Source organism: Furipterus horrens, unplaced genomic scaffold (assembly GCF_987537825.1).
Source record: "Furipterus horrens unplaced genomic scaffold, mFurHor1.1.pri manual_scaffold_6, whole genome shotgun sequence".
NCBI lineage: Eukaryota > Metazoa > Chordata > Mammalia > Chiroptera > Furipteridae > Furipterus > Furipterus horrens.
Genome location: NW_028327176.1, coordinates 81,112,846 through 81,138,709, shown reverse-complemented (window position 1 = coordinate 81,138,709; position 25,864 = coordinate 81,112,846). Strand labels below are relative to the sequence as shown.

Below are 25,864 nucleotides of genomic sequence, written 5' to 3'. Positions count from 1 at the left end.
CTCTTTATGAGTACAGCCTGGCATCTTTCTTTTCTTCTGCCTGCCTGTAATCAAACAAGCCCGATCTTGTAACTAAGTGACCTAACAGCTGGCAGTGTTCATTATTTTTATAATTTCTTTATTTTATTTTTGGTAAACAAAGATGAGTAATTGATTGGCCTGGAACTGGTAATTGGGAAACATTTTAATCCTTTATTTTCTTCTCTAGCAGAGGGACTTAAAATGCAGGCTGTAAAATGTCAAAGCCTTCTATATTATTTTAATAACCTGAGTATAGTTTAAAGGTAAATATGGTAATACTGTGAATCTAGGCTAATTTGGGAGAAGGCCAGTTTATGTGTGTAAAAGTCAAAATTACAGGACATGCAAGGAATGCAGTCTTACTGCTCTGGGCAGGTTTGCAGGCTTGAGTGAGGAATATGGATGCTTTTCCTCACACTGGGGGTAATCTGAGAAGAACATGAATGGGGGTGTCTCTCATGCTTGGAGTCTTTTTTTCTTCATTTATTTGAAAAGCACATTATAACATTTTTATATCTTTTAATGACACTTCTTAAATAGAACCTTTTCCAGCTATTCTTCAAATAATTGCATGTCATTACAGCCTAAATTAGTGATGTCTTGGTTAAAATATTTTGTGTGTGCAAGTAACTTATAGCTACTGATAAGAATATAGACCAATGTAACCTCCTGTAAAAATCAAAGGGCAGATTTTTTCAAAGCATAAAACTGTAAAAGCATGGTGTGTTCTGGACATCGCTGCATTTAGTGAAATTGGGTAGAGGATAACCATTTCTTTTGTTCATTTTTAAAATTCATTCCATGAGAACTTATTAAGGGCTTTAGATTTCCAAGCACAGTGCAGATGCTGTGGGCACAGTGGTTTCCGCCCTCATAAGAGGTCGTCAATGCAGGGCGGTTCTGTGTCTGTCACCGGGTTAGGGGAGCCAGTTTGGTGGAGTTTGGTTTGGGGCCTGTTGAGTTTGAGGTACTCAGGGCTCTCAAATAGATTTGTGCAAAAGTTCCCTGGAGGTCCAAGACTAGAACTTACTTTACATTAAGGTAAGGTCCCTATTTAGGAGCAACTAACAGGAACAGTCAGGAAGAGAGGTTATACTGAACATTAGCTTCATTTGGGCTTGAGAAGTTTAGAAAGGTAGGCAAAATTGAGTTTTTTCTTTTCACATTCAGTTGCTATTTTAGTGATGTCGTGTTTGTAGATAAGGCAATGGTATGGTCTTCTTCTGGCATGAAACAAGTGCCTAATCTGATCATACCCCCACCTGTATGTGGACAAAATATTCTATAATTAAACTAGGACCTCAGTTTAATAGGTAGCCCTATCACCGATCTATACCTGTTGTAGTGGTATGCCTTCTAAGCCACATGGATGGAGGGGGAACTGTGGATGTTCTGCTTTTGTTGTTTATTTTGTGATACAATTAATTGATGCTTATGGTAGAAATTTTAGATAAAAAGCACTAGAGGAGGGGAAGATCACCAACCCAATTTGAATATGTTGTTATCTTTTTAGTCTTTTTTGGTGTATTTTCATGCAGCTATATAATTTTATATGAATGATTTAGTGTCTTACCTTATAAGATGAAGGTGTGACCTGTGAGCTGGACCTGAAAGTGTCGGGAGACTTTTGGCATGTGGGTCCTGTTAGTGGGGTACATTTCAGGTAGGAAGCAAATCCATATAAGAGCTGCAAGCTGGTTTAGGGTCTAGTAAATAGTCACTTTGGGTGTAGCTTAGATAAGATTTGGAGGAAATTTAAGTGGTATTCAAGACTAGAAATGAATATTGGGACAGATGATGGGAGTTTTACTATTTTTAAGTTGTTTGAGTTTTTCTGCAATTTTGTTGAAAAAGATCTTTATCCCCCTCCTGCCCCACATTTTCTATCCAGAAACATGGTCACATTAATGATATAGAGAGACTGACCCATCAGTGTGACTTTGGGGTGAGGGTGGGGACGGGTATGTAGTTTTTGAGATTTTTTGGAATAGTAACATTTTTATTTTTTGTTTTTCTTCTATTCCTGCTTTTCCAGGAGATAATGAAAGTATTACTCAGGCTTGCTTGTTTCATACCTCTACTGATTTCTTCTCTGGAGGCTGGTAAGTTAAGCATTTCCGTGTGTTATTATTTGCTAAGAGAACCTAATATTTAGAAATGTGAAATGCCTTATCTAACAGTCATTTTTGTTAACTTTTCTGTTGTATTCTAGGATACAGAGCTGCCTGGTCACAGAACTGTACTGCTGGGTATTCCTTTCAGCCTCTTTACTTCTTATTCTCTTTACACATTGGAAAACTAAAACCCAGTGAAGTTAAGAGCCCAAGGTCACATTGCTTGTTTTAGAGCAAGAGTTAAGATTCCTGTCTCCTGTGTCTAGTCCAGGCCTCTTTCCACTGTATTGCTGATTGGAGAGTATGATACAGGAAATCCTGGCTTTCTTTCTGAAGAGGTGTTAAATGTAGTCTTTGTGAACCTATAGCTGAAAACAACAAGTGACAGTTCTTTGTTTTCTTCACTTATTCATTTTCACTCTTGCCCTCTCCCTCCTCCTTTACTACAAATGCATTTAGACCTTAGCATATGCCAGGCGCTAGGTGCTGGGGATACTAAAGTGAATAATCCAGACATAACTATATGCCTGCAGGTGGTTTACATTCCAGTAGGTTTAGAAAAGTGAATATTTATTGTCATATGGTGATAAGTGTAGAGAGAAAAACAACAGGAAAGGAAGATATAGTTTTGGGATTTGGGTGGGCAGAAGGTTAAATTTTTGCATAGTGTGACCAGAAAAAGCTCACTAAGAAATTGATTTTTGAGTCAAACCTGAAGGAGAGAGCTATACAAATATGATGTTGGAGATTGGGAAAATATTCCAGGCAACATGTGCCAAGATCCTGAGAACAACAGTACTGACATGTTCCAGGAACTAAAATACCACTGTGATTGGGGCAGGGTGAAAGATGAGGGAGATGATAAAGGATGAGATAATTTGGGTAGTAATACATGTCATATGCAGATATGCTAAATAAGATTATATCTGAGAGTTGTTTATTTGATTTAGCAACTTAAAAGTCATAGGTGACATTGATCAGAACAATTTTGGTTGAGTGTAGTGTAAACCCCAGATAAATAGAGATTTATCGTTCCACTTATTTATGCATTCAGTGGTCGATTCTTGTGCCCTGACCAGGGATTGAACCTGCCACCTTGGCATATTGGGACAATGCCCTAACCAGATAAATAGAAGTATTGCTAAGACCTTACTTCAGGTTTACATTTTTTATCACTACTATTGCAATTGCTATTACCATTATCTAAATATTTAGGGGTCCTAGCTCTGCACAGGTACCATGCTAAGTGCCTAGCCACTTTTATTTTGATTCTGTCTTTTTAAAACAGCTTTATTGAGGTTATAATTGACACAATAAATCACACATGTTTAAAGTATACAATTTGGTGTGCTGACATACATACCTACCCCTGAAATCATCATCATGATCAAGATAGAGAATATATATCCATTTTTCTAAAGTTGCCTGTTAATTGGTGTTTCCTATCATGTAAGGCTACTGAAGTCTCTGTTTGGTCATCTAATGATTGGTCAGAAGTTTCATTAGAATATTTAAAGATTACTTATATATTTATTGATTTGGGGGAGAGAGAGAGAGAGAGAGAGAGAGAGAGAGAGAGAGAGAGAGAGAGAGAGAGAGAGAGAGAGAGAGATTGAGACATTGATTTATTGTTCCACTTATTTATGGATTCAGTGGTTGATTCTTGTGTCCTGACCAGGGATTGAACCTGCCAGCTTGGCATATTGGGACAATGCTCTAACTAACTGAGCAACTTGGCCAGGGTTCCTTAGACTATTTGATCCAATAAATCTTCAACCCTTTGCTGAGGGGCCCTGTGCGTGTTGGGGTATGCCTTCAAAACTCAGGCTGTTCAGAACTCTGCCTTAGTCTTCACTTTCTGCTTGTGCATAATCTTCTTTTTTAAAATATATTTTATTGATTATATTGTTACAGTAGTTCCAATTCTTTTTTTCCCCTTTGTTCCCCTCTGCCCAGTATCCCCCTTCCCTCCAGCAACCCCACCCCCCCTTAGTTCATGTCCATGGGTCGTGCATATAAATTCTTCGGCTTCATCCTTCCCTATATTATTCTTAACTTAACCCTGTCTATTCTGTACCAACCAACCATGCCTCTCTATCCCTGAACCATTTCCCCATTTCTCCCCCTCCCCCCTCCCAGTTAATAACCCTCCAAATGATCCCTATACCTATGATTCTTTTCCTATTCTGGTTTGCTTAGTTGGATTTTGTTTTTATTTTTTAGATTCAGTTGTTCATAGTTGTGAGTTTGTTGTCATTTTAGTGTTCATAGTTTTGATCTTATTTTTCTTAAGTAAGTCCCTTTGACATTTCATATAATAATGGCTTGGTGATGATGAACTTCTTTAGCTTCACCTTGTCTGGGAAGCACTTCATCTGCCCTTCCATTCTAAATGATAGCTTTGCTGGATAGAGTAATCCTGGTCGCAGGTTGCATTTCATCACATTGAATACTCTTTGCCAGTCCCTTCCTGCCTGCAAAATGTCCTCTGAGAAATCAGCTGATAGTCCTATAGGCACCCCTTTGTAGGCAACTCTCTGCCTCTCTCTTGCTGCCCCCAGGACTCTGTCTTTATCTTTCACCTTTGACATCTCAATCATGATGCGTCCTGGTGTGGTCTCCTCTGGGTCCAGCTTGCCCGGGACCCTTGTGCTTCCTGGACTTGTATGTCCAGCTCTTTCACAAAATTTGGGAAGTTTTCCTCATTTTTTTCAATTCTTGCTTCCTCATTCTGCACTGGTTGACTTTTTTTCTTCCTTATGTTCCAAATCATTGATTTGAACCCCGGTTTCCTTCCCTTCACCATTGGTTTTGTGTGGATTTTCCTTAATTTCACTTAGCATAGCCTTCACTTCTTCCCTTATGCATCTGCCATACTCAAGCATATCTGTCAAGCCTGTGAGCATCTATATCACCAGTGTTTTGAATTCTGCATCTTTTAGGTTGTCTATCTCCCTATCTGTTAGGCTGGCTATCTCCTCATCGTCGCTTAGTTCTCCCACTGGAACCTTGATCCATTCGCCATTTTGGGCCATATTTCTCATTCTGACAGGCTCCTGTGTTTGCTTGCCGCTGTGTCCCAGGTAGATCTGTTGCTCCTGTTATGTTGTAAGGGGCAGAGCCTTAGGGTTTCGTCAGTACAGGGCGACCTGTTTCACCACATTGTGGCACTATAATGGGGGAGGGGTCTGAGAGGGAACAATGCCACCTGCCCAGCACTCACCCCCTTTTCAGGCACTTCTCCCACTTCCCTATGGGACTGGTGCCTCTCTAGCTGCTGCTTTGGCCATCGTTCCCAGAATGGGTGGGTCTGCAAACGTTCTAGGGCCTTGGGGGCTCTTTAAACAAGTGGACTCTGCTGAGAGACCTGCTATTTCTTCCTCTGCCCCAAGCCCCACGTTTTTTGCACAGTCAAAAGCCATGAGGCTTGCTTTTTCCTGGTGCTGGGACCGTGAGCTGCGTGGTCTGATCAGGAGCTGGGAATGCTCCCCAGGTGTCCCTCTGGACTTTTTAAAATGTGTGACTGCAGTTTCTGCTGGCCTGCCACTGTCGCAGCTGCTGCCGCCACCACACTAATTCTCTCCGCCCTGACTCCGACCCTCCTACCTGTCTGGATGAGTATTTCTTCTTTATATCTTTGTTTGCTGGACCTCCATGCAGTTTGATTTTCTGGAACTTCTGATTGTTTCTAGTTTTGAGGTAGTTGTACTCCTTCTTAGTTGTGGAGGGAGATGCAACATGTCTGTCTATGCCTCCATCTTGGCTGGAAGTCGCTTGTGCATAATCTTAAGGTCATCCATATTTAAGAGACCAGTGCCTTCCCTGGTCTTCTCTGGGAATGTACACAGCCATGATTATGTATGCGCTCTTTTATATTATCCAGGAATGTATCAGAGCTTTTCAAATCTCCCTACGGAAATTTAATTTCCCAGATCATCCTTTTTCTTTTGGACAGATTCTTTGTCTCATTTGGTATTAGGGCTTCAAGAGACTAGTGTTAAGCAGTTGCCACTAATTGATTTTTTTGAAATGAACACTCTGGGAATAGGGCTTTTCCTGTGGACCTCTGAGTCAGGACAATGCCAACACCACTCTGTGAGTGTAACTTTCACAGAGGTGCCACTCAGGTCAAATTGTGGCAGTGCTCAGGAATTGGACTTTTAATGGGGCTCGAAACCTGGTTTGCTTTTGCTAGCCTACTGGTTTTTACACCTACTGTATTTGAAAGGCTGCTTGTTTTCAAGTTTCTAGTGGAGTTGGGAAAACAAGAGGATGAGAGTAACTTAAGCCACAAATTCTGTTGTCCTGAGATTCACCTGGTGCTGGTGTTTTTTAGTTTTGTTTGTTTTTGGTTTTTTTTTATCCTCAACCAAGGACATGCTTATTGATTTTAGAGAGCGGGGAAGGGAGGGAGAAAGAGAAGAAGGAAACATAAATGTGAGAGAGAAACATCAGTCAGTTGCCCTTCATACACACCCCGACTGGGACCGAACCGGCAACCTAAGCATGTGCTCTGACTGGGAAGTAAACCAGCAACCTTTCAGTTTGTGTGATAATGCCCAACCAACTAAGCCAGACTGGCCAGGGCACTGCTAGTTTTTTTTTTTAATAAATGTTCTGATTGTTGCAACGCTTTAATTTAGAAAACTTTCTAGTCTTTTTGTTGTGTTTACAGAGGAGTGAATTATATGGAGACCCTCACTCTGCCATTCTGGAACTCCTGCCTCAAAAGCTCAGTTTTTTGTTTTGTTTTTGTTTTTGTTTTTTAACATAAGGATATCCAATTTGTTTAAAAGACTATATTTTCTCCACTGAATTTCTTTCATGCCTTTGTAAAAAATCAGTTGAATATGCTTGTGTAATTCGTTTCTGGAACCTCTTTTCTGTTCAGTGATCTATTTATCTTTATGTCAATACTACACTGTCTTAATTTATGTGGCTGTATAATGTTGAAGTAAAGCAGTGTAACTCTTTCAACTTTGTTTTTTAAATCAAAATTTGATTTGAGTAATTATGTAACAATTATATAAATTTTTTTGCCCTGGCTGGTTTGGCTCAGTGGATTGAGCGTCGGCCTGCGAGCTAAGTGTCGCTGGTTCGATCTTCCAGTCAGGGCACATCAGAGAAGGAAAACTCTGACTCCAAAAAACCTCCGCTGCCTTGCGGCATACCTCTTCAGGGAAAAGGCTAAGGGAGTAAACCCCGACAGAAAATCCGGAGCCGGAGTCCCTAAGGCGGTTTGACGCTGTAGTCAACACCGGCAACTCCTGCGGCGCACCTGAAGCCAAGCTGTATTGACTCCGTCTTTCCTTTGGATCCTTCAGCTGAGAAGAGAGGGGGGGTCTGCTGCATGGGCAACAGCAGACCCTCCATATCACCCTGCCCAGGCTCTGTAGCTTCAGCTTCACTGGAGAGGACACTCCAGCGTCATCGCAAGATGTCGATTCAACACGGGAGGAGACAGATACCGTGTCACTCCCGAGTCGGACTGCACAACCATTCTCGGCGGTACAGATAGACTCTTAAGAAGCTACACCATCGTCTCTCGAGACGGACGGCTGCCGCCGCCGACGATATATAAATTTTAGAATCATCTTGTTAATTTGTACAAAAAGTTCTCATATTTCATGGGGATTGAGTTGGATATAATCCAATTTTGGGACACTTAACATCTTAATGATATTGAGTGTATATTTAATGAACACAGTATATATTTCTTTATTTACTTAGATCTTGTTTAATTTATGTAAGCACCATTTTATAATTTAATTGGATAGGTCTGATGCATCTTTTGTCAGCTTTATCCTCAATTATTCATATATTTTTGTGCCAATGTAAATAGAATTTTTTAAAAATTCAGTTTTTAATTGTTCTTAGCTAGTGTATGCAAACCCATTAAATTCTGCATACTAATATTACATTACAATTTACTAATCCTTCTAGGTCTTTTGTAGATTTCATAGTATATTCCATATAGATGATTATGTTGTCTTCAGATAAAGCCATTTCATTTTCCACTTTAATCTGGATCCATTTATTATTTTTTTTCTTGCCTTAGTGTGCTAATTAGATCTTCCAGTACAATGTTGAATAGAAGTGATTAGAGGGGTGAGGGAAGATGGCGGAGGAGTGAGGGGAGGCTGTGCTCTCAGGCTCCCGAGACCCGTCTGTAGTTTGGACTAATTGCAGACAGAACATCTCAGTGAGCAGCTGGACACTGGCAGGAGTTGAGCCTTGGCACTGCTGGATTAGAGAAAAAACATCTGGAAACAACCTGTTTAGTGAGGATAGCGGAAGAAAAAGGGACAAAATGGGATTCCTGACAAGGGTGGCTGCCCGAGCTGCGGCTGAAAGGACACAAAGGCTTTTTGGAGACTACAGGCTTCCCCAGAGGGGAGTCAGGAGGAAAGTAGATCTTTGACCACTGGCAGAGATGGGACTTGACCAGGTGGCATTGGTGCTGGAAGACGGGAGACAGCATGTTGCTGAGCAAGTGAAATCGTAATTTTTCCTTTGTATTTTTCTCTTGTGAACTGCAGAGAGGAGGGGAAAGTTTGGGGATGATAGGACATTCTTGAGGAGCGCAGGTGCAGAAGTGCACTTGCCCACACTCCAACCCTCCCCTCGGGTCGCGGGCGCACATAGGGAAGTGTCCTCATTCACTGGCCCAGGTGCACAGGGCCACGTGTCCAGGTGCCCCCTGGACACACCCCAACAGACATAAGATCAGTGCCCCAACGGGCGCAGGGAGGGCCCACTGGACATACAGAAGACTGTGAGCAGTCGTCCCTGGCCAGCTGCAGTGGGCGCCAGGCTGGAGCACAAAGCACCTGCTCAGGCTCTGCTCCTGCCCGCCGAGGCGGGTGCGGGAATGGTGGGCTGCAGCAAATCACAGATACTCACGTCTAATGAGCACAAGTGTTTAGCGCGGTGCGGCAGGCCTGAGGCTAGCTCCCCGGCTGCCTTGGGTGCACACGGGCGCGCGAGCGCAAAAATACCTCGCTGGCTTCATAGAGACGCCAACCGCTCACTTCCACTGTGCACGAGTGTCTGGGGCCCAGCACTGGGAGGTGAGAGACCGATTCCTGGAGCACAGTGAGGCAGGCCTGAGGCTAGCTCCCCGGCTGCCTTGGGAAACTCCCGGAGCGCTGTGCAGCAGGCCTGAGGTAAGCTCTTGGGCCGCCTTACGTGCTCACAGGCGTGCGTGCAAGGACACCTTGGCTAGCTCCAACAGGTGCTGAAGGAACGCACCGTGCGGGGGCACACCACTGCTGCAAGGAACAGGAACCTCTGACCTGCCTCATTAGACCAGCTGTGGACACAGAAAAACAAGACAACACACAAAGGCTGAATTGACATCTCCACAAAAGAATTCAAGACAAAGTGGATAGAGTGACTCTCAATCAACTAGCCAGAAGGAAGATCCTAACAAAAAGCATCTGAAATATAACCAGACAGCACAAACAAACGACATAGAGGGTACCCCAAGAACATCAGGCTCAGGAGATCAAAGAGACTGCACCACTGAAACCCCTAGATCTCCCATAAAGAATCTCATACCACAAAGGTGGGAAGGCAAAGCAGACAAATCCAAAAAACAAAAAAACAACAACAAAAAAGAAGAATCCAACATGGTAAGATGCAGAAACAACCTCTCAATGAAAAGAAAAGAGAAATCCCCTGAAACAGAGGTAGATGGAATAGACATAGCCCAAATGTCAGACATGGAATTCAAAACTATGGTGGTGAAGAAGCTCAAACTACTCAACAACCTCAAAAACAACTATGACAACCTCCAAGGAAGTTACCAACAGCTCCAAGAAAATTACAGGGAACTTGCAGAGAACTACACCAGCATAAAAAAAGACATAGAAACTATCAACAAGAACCAGGAAGAAATGAAGAATACAGTCTCTGAACTGAAAAACACAGTAGAATCAGTCAAAAGCAGACTAAATGAAGCAGAAGATCGGATTAGTGAGTTAGAAGATAAGGTAGGAAAAAAATTCTCAGACGATACAGCAAAATGAAAAAAGATTCAAAAAGTATGAAGAAGAGGTAAAGGACTTACAGGATAGCATAAGGAAGAACAATATAAGAGTAATTGGAATTAAAGACGGATCAGAAGAACAAGGAATAGATAAACTGATAGGAGAAATAGTGACAGAAAATTTTCCCAACCTGATGAGAGAAAAAGTTATGCGAGTCCAGGAAGCACAGAGAGTTTCAATAAAGAGAAACCCAAAAAAACCCACTCCAAGGCACATCATAGTTAAAATGGCAGCATTCAAAGACAAAGAGAGAATCCTAAAAGCAGCAAGAGAAAAACAGCAAATAACTTACAAGGGAGCTCCAATAAGGCTATCGACCGATTTCTCAACAGAAACACTACAAGCCAGAAGGGAATGGTCAAAAATATTTCAAGCAATGAAAAACAAAGGCCTGCAACCAAGAATACTCTACCCAGCAAGGCTCTCATTCAAAATGGAAGGTGAAATAAGGAGTTTCTCAGACAAAGGAAGACTAAAAGAATACATCTCCACCAAACCAACATTGCAAGAGATGCTAAAGGGACCATTCTAAGAAAAAGGAAGAGAAAAAACAAAAAAAGAGTAGAGGAACAGAGGTACAAAGGGAAATGAATAAACACACCTCAATAATCACCTTAAATGTAAATGCATTAAATGCTCCAATTAAAAGACATAGGGTAACGGAATGGATAAGAAAACAGGACCCACATATTTGCTGTCTACAAGAAACAAACCTCAAAACAAAAGACTTACATAGACTGAAAGTAAAGGGATATAAAAAAATATTCTAAGCAAACAGACCGGAAAAAAAAGCTGCGGTAGCAGTCCTCATATCAGACTAAACAGATTTCAAAGCAAGGGCAATAAAAAGAGACAAAAAAGGACATTTTATAATACTTAAATGAACAGTCCATCAAGAAGATATAACACTGATAAACATATATGGACCCAACATAGGAGCACCCAAATACATAAAGCAAATACTAGAAGACCACAAAAGGGATATTAACAACAACACACTCATAGTAGGGGACTTCAACACTCCATTATCAACAATAGACAGATCATTGAAGCAAAGAAACACTGAGGATATACAAGCATTGAACAACACACTAAACCACATGGACTTCACTGATATATATAGAACTTTTCACCCCAAAGAAGCAAAATATACATTCTTTTCAAAGGCACATGGGACATTTTCAAAGATAGACCACATAATAGGACACAAAACAAGCCTCAACAAACTCAAGAAAATTGAAATCATATTGTTAGAAACAAGGACATAGTGACTCCCAAACCAGTAAAAAAGTCATTAGTAACAAAGGGCAAATGTAATTAAAGGGTCTTAAGGGCAAATGTAATTAGAGGGTCTCTGAGAAGGGAGCTGACAGCACTGGCATATCTACAAACCACAGAAGGGGCGTTTAGATAACCGTGATAGATTGTAACTCCGGAGTAACCAGTCATGGAGAAACAGGGAAGAAGGAGAGGGGAGGGGGAGCTAATTGTGTTAGGGCGGGGAAGCTAATCGCTCTCACTTCAGGGCAAAGAAGATAATCACTTTAGGGTGGAGAACATAATCACTTTAGGGTGGAAAAGATAATCACTTTAGGGTGGCAATTTCAGGGTGGAAAAGATAATTACTTTAGGGTGGCAATTTCAGGGTAGGGAAGCTAAGACTATAAAACCAGTTTCCTTTGTCTACTTGGCGCGCACATTCTCCTGGCTGTGAGGGTGCGCCTGGCTCTGCAGACTCATGAATAAAGACCTCGTTTTACTGCTGAAGTCCTGTGTCCCAGTTTTTATTGTGAGCGTTTCTCACAATATCAAGCATCTTTTCAGACCACAATGCCTTGAAACTAAAAATCAACCTCAGAGAAAAAAATGGAAGACACCCAAACTCATGGAGAATGAATAACATGCTATTAAATAACGAATGCGTTAACAATGACATCAAGAAATTTCTAGAAACTAATGACAATGAACACACAACAGCCCAAAACCTATGGGACACAGCAAAAGCAGTCCTAAGAGGGAAGTTCATACCAATACAGGCATATCTGAAAAGAATAGAGGAATCTCAAATAAAAAATCTAACCCTAAAGCTACAAGCACTAGAACAACAACAAACAAAGCCTAGGGCAAGAAGAAGGAAGGAAATCATCAAGATCAAAGCAGAATTAAATGACATAGAGACTAAACAAACAATCCAAAAAATCAACAAAACTAGGAGCTGGTTCTTTGAAAAAATAAACAAAACCGACAAGCCTCTAGCCAGGCTCATCAAGAAAAAAAGAGAGAAGACCCAAATAAACAAAATCACAAATGAAAGAGGAGAAATCACGACTGATACCACACAAATACAAACGATAGTACGAAATGACTACAAACAACTGTATGGCAAGAAATTTGACAACCTAGAAGAAATGGATAAGTTTCTAGAAAATATAACCTTCCAAAACTGAATCAAGAAGAAGTAGAAAGTCTCAACACACTAATAACAAAGAAGAAAATTGAAACAGTAATCAAAAATCTCCCTGCACACAAAAGCCCTGCTCTGCATGGCTTCACAGGTGAATTTTACAAAACATTTAGGGAAGAACTAACTCCTATCCTCCTCAAACGATTCCAAAAAATCCAAGAAGACGGAAAAATCCCAAACTCTTTCTATGAAGCCAGTATTACCCTAATCCCAAAACCAGGTTAAGACACAACAAAGAAAGAAAATTACAGGCCAATATCACTGATGAACATAGATGCTAAAATCTTCAATAAAATATTGGCACACAGGATCCAGCTAAACATCCAAAAGATCATACACCACGATCAAGTGGGATTCATCCCAGGGATGCAAGGATGGTTTAATATTTGCAAATCAATAAATACATCATCTAAAAACAATGAAAGGCAAAAATCACATGATCATTTCAATAGATGCAGAAAAAGCATTTGATAAAGTACAATACCTATTTATGATGAAAACACTCAGCAAAATGGGAATAGAGGGAGCATACCTTAACATAATTAAGGCTATATATGAGAAGCCTGAAGCCAACATCATCTCAATGGACAAAAACTAAAAGCATTCCCCCTGAAATCAGGAACTAGACAAGGCTGTCCACTCTCTCCACTCCTATTCAACATAGTCTTGGAAGTCCTAGCCACAGCAATCAGATAAGGAAAAGAAATAAAAGGCATCCAAATTGGGAAAGAAGAAGGAAAACTATCATTATATGCAGATGACATGATAGTATACCTAGAAAGCCCTATAAAGTCCACTAAAAGACTACTTGATATAATAAGTGAATTTGGCAAAATAGCAGGGTACAAAATAAATATACAGAAATCTACGGTATTTCTTTACACCAACCATAAAATATCAGATATGAGGCAAAAAAGAGAATACCATTTACTATAGCAACAAGAAAAATAAAATACCTAGAAATAAACTTAACCAAAGAGATAAAAGACCTGTACACTGAAAATGATGCAACATTGAAGTAAGAAATTAAGGAAGATACGAGTAAATGGAAGCAAATACCATGTTCTTGGATGGGAAGAATCAACATCATCAAAATGGCCATACTACCCAAAGCAATTTACAGATTCAATGCAATCCCTATTAAAATATCAATGACATATTTCACTGACCTAGAACAAATACTCCAAAAATTCATATGAAACCAAAAAAGACCCCGAATAGCAAAAGCAATCTTGAAACAGAAGAACATAGCAGGCGGAATCACGATACCAGACATCAAACAATACTACAAAGCCACTGTGATCAAAACAGTCTGGTGCTGGCATAAGAACAGACATATAGATCAATGGAACAGAATAGAGAGTCCAGAAATAAACCCAGGCCTCTATGGTCAACTAATATTTGATAAAGGAGGAAGGAACATAAAATGGAGTGAGAAGAGCATCTTTAACAAATGGTGCTGGGAGAACTGGACAGGGACATGCAAAAAATGAAACTAGACCACCAACTTACACCACACACAAGAATAAACTCAAGATGGATTAAAGACTGAAATGTAAACCGTGACACCATAAAAGTCCTAGAGGAAAACAGGCAGGAAAATTTCAGATATCCCACGTAACAATATCTTCACGGATACGTCTCCTAAGGCAAGAGAAATAAAGGAAAAATAAGTATATGGGACTACATCAAACTAAAGAGTTTCTGCTCAGCAAAAGAAAACATCAGCAAGATGAAAAGGAAACCAACCATATGGGAAAACATGTTTGCCAATGACATCACAGACAGGGGACTGATCTCTAAAATATGTAAAGAGCTTATACGACTCAACATCAAGAAAACGAACAACCCAATTAAAAAATGGGCAAAGGACCTGAACAAACACTTCTTCAAAGAGGACATACAGAAGGTCCATAGACACACGAAAAAATGGTCAGCATCATTGGCCATCAGAGAGATGCAAATAAAAACCACAATGAGGTATCACTTTACACCTGTCAGAATGGCCATCATCAACAAATCAACAAACAACAAGTGCTGCGAGGATGTGGAGAAACGGGAACCCTAGTGCATTGTTGGTGGGAATGCAGACTGGTGCAGCCACTGTGGAAAACAGTATGGAATTACCTCAAAAAACTAAAAATGGAACTGCCTTTTGAACCAGCGATTCCACTGCTAGGATTATACCCGAAGAATCTTGAAACCCCAATTCAAAAGAACTTACGCACCCCTATGTTCATAGCAGCACTGTTTACAATAGCTAAGTGCTGGAAACAGTCTAAGTGCCCATCTGTAGATGAGTGGATCAAAAACCTGTGGTACATTTACACAATGGAATACTATGTAGCAAAAAGAAACAAGGAACTCCTGCCATTTGCGACAACATGGATGGAACTAGGGAGAATTATGCTTAGTGAAATAAGCCAGGCAAAGAAAGAAAAATACCATATGATATCAACTAATACAGGAGACTAAAGAACAACATAAACAAACAAACTAAATAGGACAAGGAGCAGAATAACAGTCAATAGGGGGGAGTGGGGAGGAAGAGAAGGGGAATAAGTAAGGGAAGGGTCTAGTCAAGGAACGTGTATAAATGATTTATGGACATGGACAACGGGGAGTGATATGATTGTGGGAGAAGGGATGGGCTGGGTTGGGGGGAGCTCTGGGGGGAAAATTGGACAACTGTAATTGAAAAACCAAAAAAAAAAAAAAAAAAAGAAAATTTCAATAAAAATAAATTTGTAAATCAGGAAAAAATAAATAGAGAAGTGATTAGAGAGGACATCCTTACCTTACTCCTATATAAGAGGGCAGTAGATTTCTCATAGTTGTCCTTTATTAGGTTCAGGAAATTCCTCTCTATCCCTAGTTTGCTGAGTTTTTATCAAGAATAGACCTTTGATCTTATAGATTGCTCTTTCTGCATCTATTGAGGTAATTATATAGTTTTTCTCTTAAATTCTGTTAATATATAGAATTTTATTAATTGACTTTTTGGGGTGTGAATTCAACTTTGCATTTCTAGGATGTTATGTATATCATAAAGTGTTATCCTTTTTTGATATATTGTAGTATTAAGTTTGTACACTGTTTTAAAGAAAGTTTGCATGATGTAGATGTTTACTTTTTTTCTTGTAATGTCTTTGTCTGGCTTTGGGAATAGAGCAGTGCTGACCTTAGAGAGTGAACTGGGAAGTGTTACTGACTTCAGTTTTCTGAGAGTTTGTGTAAAACTGATGCTTTTTCCATGAATACACCAGTGAAGCCATCTAGGCCTGAAATTTTCTTTGTTGGAGGGTTTTTAGCTACAAATTCATTTTCTTTAATATCTATAGGGCTATTCAGGTATTTATTTCTTCTTGAGGGAGCTCTTATAGTCTGTGACTTTCAAGGAATTTGCTCATTTCACAATAAGTTATTGAATTTAATTGGCATTAATTGGTTTTTAATATTTCCTCATTATCTCTTTAAAAGTGTTTTTTTTTTTAATCCTCACCTGAGGACATTTTCTTATTGCTTCAAGAGAGAGGAAGGGAGAGAGAGAAACATTAAGGTGAGAGAGAAAGTGTTGATTGGTTGCCTCCCATACATGCCTGTACCGGGGATCGACGTCTGGACTGGACATCGCATGTGTATGTGCCGAGGCAGGGGATTAAACCCACAATCTAGGTATATGCCCTGACCAGGAATCAAACCCAGACTGATCAGTGTTTTTTCCTGATCAGTCTGGCTGGAGATTTGATCAGTCATAATTGGTTTTCTGAAAGAACTGGCTTTTGGTATCTTTGATGTTTCTCTATTGTTTTTCTGTTTTCCATTTCATTGATTGCCTCTTGGATCTATATTATTTTTTATCTTCTGCTTACTTTGGGTATGATTTTTTTATAGTTTATTAAGTGGAGACTAAAATAATCAATTTGATATATTTTTTTCTTATATAGACATTCAGTGCTGTGGGTTTTCCTTAACCACTGTTTCCATTGCATACCATCAGTTTTGACATGTGTTTTCCCTCCCTTTTTATTTCTTCTTTGACTTATGGGTTATTTAGAAAAATGTTTCTTAGTTCTTTTTTAATGAATAATACTTTTACCGTGGAAGTTCTGTTCAAATCTGCTGGTACTTTATGGAGCTGATAAATTAGAACAGTATGGCTTCCCAGCTAACTGTATTTTATATCCATTTAAAATGTTTTCTCAAATATATTGGGAATTCCTAGGTATCTTTCTGTTACTACTTTCTAATTGAATCTCATTTCACTGGAGAAAATAACTTTTGACTAATTTGAATCCTTTTAAATTTATCAATCATTGGCTTATGAGCAAGGATATTGTATATCTTAGTAAGTTTGTTGCATTTACTTAAAAAATGTATACAGTAGTCCCTCGCTATATCGCAGTTCACTTATTGTGGCCTCATTGTATCACAGGATTTTAAAAAATATTATATTTAATTATTTATCACAGATTTTTTGCTATATTGCGGGATTTTGCAGTACTGTATATGTATGTTGTTAAAGTTATGTAGGTTTAAGAGTGTAGAATAAATGTAAGGTTCCTACTCTCAGGGGGGTCTGGAACGTAATACCTGCAATAAGTGAGGGAATACTGTATTCTATTGAGTAGGATTTTCTATAAATATTAATTATGCCAAATTGGTTGATATGTTACACAAATCTTTTATATCATTAATGATTAGTTATGTAATTGTTCTACCTGTTCTATTAACTATTGTGAGTAGGGTATGGGAATCTCTGACTATGATTGTGGGTTTCTCTATTTCTTCTTGTAGTCTAGCAGTTTTTGCTTCAAGTATTTTGAAGCACTGTTAGTAGGTGAGTAAACATTTAGGATTACTATATACTTCTTAATGAATGTCTCCTTTGTCTTGATGAAATGACCCTTTTATTACTGATGATATATACTGTAAAATCTAGTTTGGTTGTTAACAATATAAAAACCATTTAAACCTTCTTTTGCTTAGTGTTAATGTGTTCTACTCCCCCACCACATTTTTAAAACTTCTGAAATATTTGTATCTTTATATTTAAAATGTGTAAGTACTGTGACTGTGTGTGTGTGTGTGTGTGTGTGTGTTAGGCAGCATACAATTGGATCCTTCTTTATATATTCTGACCATCTCTGCCTTTCAATTGGGGTGTTTAGACCATTAAAAAATTTTAATATGGCTATTAATATATTTGGGTTTAAATTTAGGATCTTGTTATTTTAGTTTCTATTTATGCCATTCATTCTTTATTTTTTCTCTTTTTGGTTTGAATGAGGATTTTTTTTTTTAATTGATCTGACTTTTGGATTGATTAAGGGTTTTCATGACTCATTTTATCTCCTGTGTTGGCTTATACTAGTAACTGTTTTTGTTTTTTAAATAACTTCTCTCAGGTTTCTAGTATCCATCTTTAATTTAACACCATTTACCTTTACATGATACTATACTATTTCACAGATATTATAAAGATCTTAAAGTAGTATACATCCCACTTAGAACTTGACTCTATTGTTTCCATGTGTTTTGCTATTTTATGTTATAAATCTCACAATACACTATTATTTTTGCTTTAAACATAGTTATTTTGAAAGATATCTAAATATTAAGAAAAATTATTTTAAAATAACATGTAGTAAACATTTCTAGTGTTTTTATTCCTTTGTGTAGATTCCTTTTTCATTTGATATTATTTTCTTTATTTGTGAAGGAATTTATATATTTTTCTGATAGTGCAGGTCTACTGGTGATTAATTTTTACAGCTTTTATAAATATGAAAAAGTTTATTCTGCCTTTAGTTTTGAAAGGTAGGTGGATTTTTTTTTTTCTTTCAGTACTTACCTTTATTCCACTTTCTTCTGGCATGTATTGTTTCTGGGAAGAACACTGCATCATTTTTTTCTTTGTTTGGTAGTTTTCTCCATGGTTCTTCTGCTTGCGGTTCACTGTGATTTTGGGGTCTGTGAGTTCCTCATTTTCATAAAATCTTGAAAAATTTCAACCTGTATGTCTTCAGATATTCTTTCTGTTTCACTCACCTTTCATCTTCTTCAAGAATTCCTATTGCATATATTGAAGTTGTCTTGCATCTAGATAACTAATGCCTTGTGAGTTTTATGTTATTTTTCTCACTGTTTAATGTTTAATTTTGAGTATTTTCTAATGCTGTCTTAAAGTTTACTTAACTTTTCTTCTAACTTTTCTTCAAATCTGCCATTAATCATATACTGTGTTATTTTTTAAAATCAATATTATAGTTTTCATCTCTGGAAATTTAAGTTTTTAAAAGAAACTCTCATGTCTCTTCTTAACATGTACGATCTAGTGTATTGATCAAGTGAATTGCAATAGTAATAATTATTTTAATTTTTCCATTCTATCATCTCTGTCATTTTCTGTGTCAGTATTAAATATTTTCTCATCACTGTTGGTTATATGATCTTAATTTTTCCATACCTAGTAACTTTTGATTAGATGCTAGACATTGTTATATTTACCACGTGGGATGCTGGATATTTTTGTATTATAAAAATGTTGAGTTTGTTCTGTGACAGGTTTGTTACTTAAAAATAGTTGATCTTTTCAGGTCTTGCTTTTAAATTTTTTTAAAATTTATTTTTATTTTTTCATTTTTTGGTTTTTCAATTATAGTTGTCCCATTTTCCCCCATTTCTCTCCGCCACTCAGCCCACCCCTTCTCCCACAATCATATCCCTCCCCATTGTTCATATCCATGAGTCATTTATACACGTTCTTTGACTAAACCCTTCCCTTACTTATCCTCCTTCTCTCCCTCCCCCCACCCCCCTATTGACTGCTATTCTGCTCTTTGTCCTATTTAGTGTGTTTGTTTGTGTTGTTCTTTAGTTTCCTGTATTAGTGGATATCATATGGTATTTTTCTTTCTTTGCCTGGCTTATTTCACGAAGCACAATTCTCTCTACTTCCATCCATGTTGTCGCAAATGGCAGGAGTTCCTTGTTTCTTTCTGCTTCATAGTATTCCATTGTGTAAATGTACCACAGGTTTTTGATGCACTCATCTACAGATGGGCATTTAGGCTGTTTCCAGCACTTAGCTATTGTAAACAGTGCTGCTCTGAATATAGGAGTGCGTAAGTTCTTTTGAATTGGGGTTTCAAGATTCTTCGGGTATAATCCTAGCAGTGGAATCGCTGGTTCAAAAGGCAGTTCCATTTTTAGTTTTTTGAGGTAATTCCATACTGTTTTCCACAGTGGCTGCACCAGTCTGCATTCCCACCAACAGTGCAGTAGGGTTCCCGTTTCTCCACATCCTCGCCAGCACTTGTTGTTTCTTGATTTGTTGATGATGGCCATTCTGACTGGTTTGAAGTGGTATCTCATTGTGGTTTTTATTTGCATCTCCCTGATGGCTACTGATGTTGAGCATTTTTTCATGTGCCTATGGGCCTTCTGTATGTTCTCTTTAGAGAAGTGTTTGTTCAGGTCCTTTGCCCATTTTTTAATTGGGTTGTTCGTTTTCTTGATGTTGAGTTGTATAAGCTCTTTATATATTTTAGAGATCGGTCCCCTGTCTGTGATGTCATTGGAAAATATGTTTTCCCATATGGTTGGTTTCCTTTTCATCTTGCTGATGTTTTCTTTTGCTGAGCAGGAACTCTTTAGTTTGATGTAGTCCCATTTGTTTATTTTGTCCTTTATTTCTCTTGCCTTAGGAGATGCATCCATGAAGATATTGTTATGTGAGATATCTGAAATTTTTCTGCCTATGTTTTCCTCTAGGACTTTTATGGTGTCATGGTTTACATTTAAGTCTTTGATCCATCTTGAGTTTATTCTCGTGTGTGGTGTAAGTTGGTGGTCTAGTTACATTTTTTGCATGTCCCTGTCCAGTTCTCCCAGCACCATTTGTTGAAGAGGCTCTTCTCACTCCATTCTATGTTCCTTCCTCCTTTATCAAATATTAGTTGACCATAGAGGCCTGGGTTTATTTCTGGACTCTCTATTCTGTTCCACTGCTCTATATGTCTGTTCTTATCTCAGTACCAGACTGTTTTGATCACAGTGACTTTGTAGTATTATTTGATATCTGATGTAGTGATTCCTCCTTCTGTGTTTTTCTGTCTCAAGATTGCTTTTGCTATTCGGGGTCTTTTTTGGTTCCATATGAATATTTGGAGTATTTGTTCTAGGTCTGTGAAATATGTCATTGATATTTTAATAGGGATTGCATTGAATCTGTAAATTGCTTTGGGTAGTATGGCCATTTTGATGATGTTGATTCTTCCCACTCAAGAACATGGTATTTGCTTCCATTTATTTGTACTTTCCTTAATTTCTTTTTTCAATGTTATGTAATTTTCAGTGTACAGGTCTTTTATCTCTTTGGTTAAGTATTTTTTTTAATGTGTTTTATTGATTATAATGTTACATTTGTCCCAATTTCCCTTCCCTCTTCTCCCCTCCACCCAGTGGCCCCGCTCCCTCCAGTTGTCCCCCCTTTTTTGACCATGTCCATTAGTTGTGCATATAGTTCTTCTCAACCTCTCTCTGTCTATTCCATTCCCTCCTACCATGCTCCTTAATTCCTATATCATCTCCCTCCCTCTCCCCCTTCCCCCTCCCTGCTGACCTCCCCCCAATATGTTCCCCATACCTATAGTTCTTTTTCCACTCTCGTTGCCTGTTTAATTTGCCTTTGTTTCAATTCCCTAGCTTCTGTTGTTGTTTCTTGTGATGCAGTTTTCATTTTAGTGTTCATAGTTTTGATCCTCCTTTTTCTAAACCAGTCCCTTTAACATCTCATATAACAGTGGTTTGGATCTAATGAACTCTTTCAGTTTTATTTTGTCCTGGAAACACTTTCTCTGCCCTTCTATTCTGAATGACAATTTCGCTGGATAGAGTATTTGTGGTTGTAGGTTTTTGCTTTTCATTACTTTGAATACTTCTTGCCAGTCCCTTCTTGCCTATAGGGTCTCCTTTGAGAAGTCAGCTGATAGTCTAATTGGGACCCCTTTGTACATGATTCTTTTCTTCTCTCTTGCTGCTTTTAAGATTCTATCTTTAATTTTTGACATTTTGATTATAATGTGTCTTGGTGTGGTTCTCCCTGGGTCCAGTTTTTCTGGAACTCTCTGTGCTTCCTGGACCTGTAAGTCTATTTCCTTCCCCAAGTTTGGGAAGTTCTGCTTTATTATATTTTCACTTAATTTTTCAATTTCTAGTTCTTAGCCCTCTGGCAAACCAATGATTCTTATGTTGGGCCTTTAATAGCTGTCCCGGAGGTTTCTGATCCTCTCATCATTTTCCTTGCTTCCCGTTTTTTCTCTCTGCACTGGTTGACTGTTTGTTCCTTCTTTGTGTTCTGGTTTGTTGATTTGAACTCTGGATTTTATTTCCTCACCATCTGTCTCGTATGTGGTTTTGTTCCTTTCAGTATGAGTGTTTTTCGATTCTTTTTCATCTTTTTCCAGATCTTTTGTTAATTCTGTAAGCCACCTGATAACAATGGCCCTGAACTGAGCCTCTAACAGGTTTCTTATTTGTTCATCTGTCAGGTTCTTCATCTGTTGCCTGGTGAGCTGTGCCACCAGGATTTCTATAGTTGTCTGCCTCATTTTGACAGATGCGTTTTGTTTTCTTGGGCCGGCTATAGGGGGCAGTGCCTGTGTACTCGTCACAACCCAGCGACCAGTGGCGATCCGCAACCTATTTCGCAGCGCTGTGGCGGTTTGTGTGGGGGCGGGGGTCCAAGATGGATTCACACAGTTATTCCGCTCAGAGACCAGGATCCGCCCTCCTGCCTCCTGGGCCTCACTGTTCGAGGCGATGTGGTGGCTGCTTTCCCCAGCATTGGGGTCGCGAGCCGCCGGGGTTTAACTGCAGCCGGATTGTCCTCCCTGCCACTGGGATTGTCCTCCCTGCCGCTGGGATTGTTCTCCCCGCCACTGTCCCTGGTGCAACCGCAAACAGCACCACCCACTTTCGCTCTTCCTACCTGCCCAAAGAGTGCCGCTGGTTTATAACTTCATACGTTGGGCTTCCGTGTAATTTTATTTTCTGGAATTTCTAGTTATCTTTTGTTTTGAAGTAGTTGTATTCCTCTCTAGTTGTAGAGGGAGGCCGAGCATGTCCCTCTAAGCCTCCATCTTGGCCAGAAGTCTCTTTGGTCAAGTTTATTCCTAGGTATTTTATTTTTCTTGTTGCTATAGTAAATGATATTCTCTTTTTTTCTCTGTCTCTGATATTTTATTGTTGGTGTACAGAAATGCCGTAGAATTTTGTATATTTATTTTGTACCCTGCTATTTTGCCAAATTCACTTATTATATCAAGTAGTCTTTTAGTGGACTTTATAGGGTTTTCTAGGTATACTATCATGTCATCTGCATATAATGATAGTTTTCCTTCTTCTTTCCCAATTTGGATGCCTTTTATTTTTTTTTCCTTATCTGATTGCTGTGGCTAGGACTTCCAAGACTATGTTGAATAGGAGTGGAGAGAGTGGAAAGCCTGTCTAGTTCCTGATTTCAGGGGGAATGCTTTTAGTTTTTGTCCATTGAGATGATGTTGGCTTCAGGCTTCTCATATATAGCCTTAATTATGTTAAGGTATGCTCCCTCTATTCCCATTTTGCTGAGTGTTTTCATCATAAATAGGTATTGTACTTTATCAAATGCTTTTTCTGCATCTATTGAAATGATCATGTGATTTTTGCCTTTCATTGTTTTTAGATGATGTATTTATTGATTTGCAAATATTAAACCATCCTTGCATCCCTGGGATGAATCCCACTTGATCGTGGTGTATGATCTTTTGGATGTTTAGCTGGATCCTGTGTGCCAATATTTTATTGAAGATTTTAGCATCTATGTTCATCAGTGATATTGGCCTGTAATTTTCTTTCTTTGTTGTGTCTTAACCTGGTTTTGGGATTAGGGTAATACTGGCTTCATAGAAAGAGTTTGGGATTTTTCCGTCTTCTTGGATTTTTTGGAATCGTTTGAGGAGGATAGGAGTTAGTTCTTCCCTAAATGTTTTGTAAAATTCACCTGTGAAGCCATGCAGAGCAGGGCTTTTGTGTGCAGGGAGATTTTTGATTACTGTTTCAATTTTCTTCTTTGTTATTAGTGTGTTGAGACTTTCTACTTCTTCTTGATTCAGTTTTGGAAGGTTATATTTTCTAGAAACTTATCCATTTCTTCTAGGTTGTCAAATTTCTTGCCATACAGTTGTTTGTAGTCATTTCGTACTATCGTTTGTATTTGTGTGGTATCAGTCGTGATTTCTCCTCTTTCATTTGTGATTTTGTTTATTTGGGTCTTCTCTCTTTTTTTCTTGATGAGCCTGGCTAGAGGCTTGTCGGTTTTGTTTATTTTTTCAAAGAACCAGCTCCTAGTTTTGTTGATTTTTTGGATTGTTTGTTTAGTCTCTATGTCATTTAATTCTGCTTTGATCTTGATGATTTCCTTCCTTCTTCTTGCCCTAGGCTTTGTTTGTTGTTGTTCTAGTGCTTGTAGCTTTAGGGTTAGATTTTTTATTTGAGATTCCTCTATTCTTTTCAGATATGCCTGTATTGGTATGAACTTCCCTCTTAGGACTGCTTTTGCTGTGTCCCATAGGTTTTGGGCTGTTGTGTGTTCATTGTCATTAGTTTCTAGAAATTTCTTGATGTCATTGTTAACGCATTCGTTATTTAATAGCATGTTATTCATTCTCCATGAGTTTGGGTGTCTTCCATTTTTTTCTCTGAGGTTGATTTTTAGTTTCAAGGCATTGTGGTCTGAAAAGATGCTTGATATGATTTCAATTTTCTTGAGTTTGTTGAGGCTTGTTTTGTGTCCTATTATGTGGTCTATCTTTGAAAATGTCCCATGTGCCTTTGAAAAAAATGTATATTTTGCTTCTTTGGGATGAAAAGTTCTATATATATCAGTGAAGTTCAATGCTTGTATATCCTCAGTGTTTCTTTGCTTCGATGATCTGTCTATTGTTGATAATGGAGTGTTGAAGTCCCCCTACTATGAGTGTGTTGTTGTTAATATCCTTTTTGTGGTCTTCTAGTATTTGCTTTATGTATCTGGGTGCTCCTATGTTGGGTCCATATATGTTTATCAGTGTTATATCTTCTTGATGGACTGTTCATTTAAGTATTATAAAATGTCCTTCTTTGTCTCTTTTTATTGCCCTTGCTTGAAATCTGTTTAGTCTGATATGAGGACTGCTACCGCAGCTTTTTTTTCCGGTCTGTTTGCTTAGAATATTTTTTTATATCCCTTTACTTTCAGTCTATGTAAGTCTTTTGTTTTGAGGTTTGTTTCTTGTAGACAGCAAATATGTGGGTCCTGTTTTCTTATCCATTCCGTTACCCTATGTCTTTTAATTGGAGCATTTAATGCATTTACATTTAAGGTGATTATTGAGGTGTGTTTATTCATTTCCCTTTGTACCTCTGTTCCTCTACTCTTTTTTTGTTTTTTCTCTTCCTTTTTCTTAGAATGGTCCCTTTAGCATCTCTTGCAATGTTGGTTTGGTGGAGATGTATTCTTTTAGTCTTCCTTTGTCTGAGAAACTCCTTATTTCACCTTCCATTTTGAATGAGAGTCTTGCTGGGTAGAGTATTCTTGGTTGCAGGCCTTTGTTTTTCATTGCTTGAAATATTTTTGACCATTCCCTTCTGGCTTGTAGTGTTTCTGTTGAGAAATCGGTCGATAGCCTTATTGGAACTCCCTTGTATGTTATTTGCTGTGTTTCTCTTGCTGCTTTTAGGATTCTCTCTTTGTCTTTGAATGTTGCCATTTTGATTATGATGTGCCTTGGAATGAGTTTTTTTGGGGTTTCTCTTCATTGGAACTCTCTCTGCTTCCTGAACTTGTATAACTTTTTCTCTTATCAGATTGGGAAAATTTTCTGCCACTATTTCTCTTATCAGTTTTTCAATTCCATGCTCCTCTTCTTCTCCCTCTGTTATTCTGATGATCCTGGTATTATTTCTTATCATGCTATCTTGTAATTCCTTTACATCTGGTTCATATTTTTTTCAAACTTTTTTCATTTTGCTGTATTGTCTGGGAGTTTTTCTCTACATTATCTTCTAACTCACTAATCCAATCCTCTGCTTTATTTAGTCTGCTTTTGACTGATTCTACTGTGTTTTCAGTTCAGAGATTGCATTCTTCATTTCTTCCTGGTTCTTGTTGATAGTTTCTGTATCTTTTT

At 38.5% G+C, this 25,864-nt stretch overlaps 1 protein-coding gene across 3 annotated transcripts in view; it reads left to right on the top strand.

Moving 5' to 3' along the window:
• Nucleotides 1–25,864, top strand: part of IL1R1 (interleukin 1 receptor type 1) — a 116,077-nt gene that overhangs the window by 64,949 nt on the left and 25,264 nt on the right. For all 3 annotated transcript variants that reach the window (XM_090281879.1, XM_090281880.1, XM_090281876.1), the window contains one exon: nt 2,057–2,123. In XM_090281879.1, coding sequence (XP_090138005.1) covers nt 2,063–2,123 — 61 coding nt within the window. In that variant the 5' untranslated portion in view covers nt 2,057–2,062. The remainder of the gene's footprint in view (nt 1–2,056; nt 2,124–25,864) is intronic.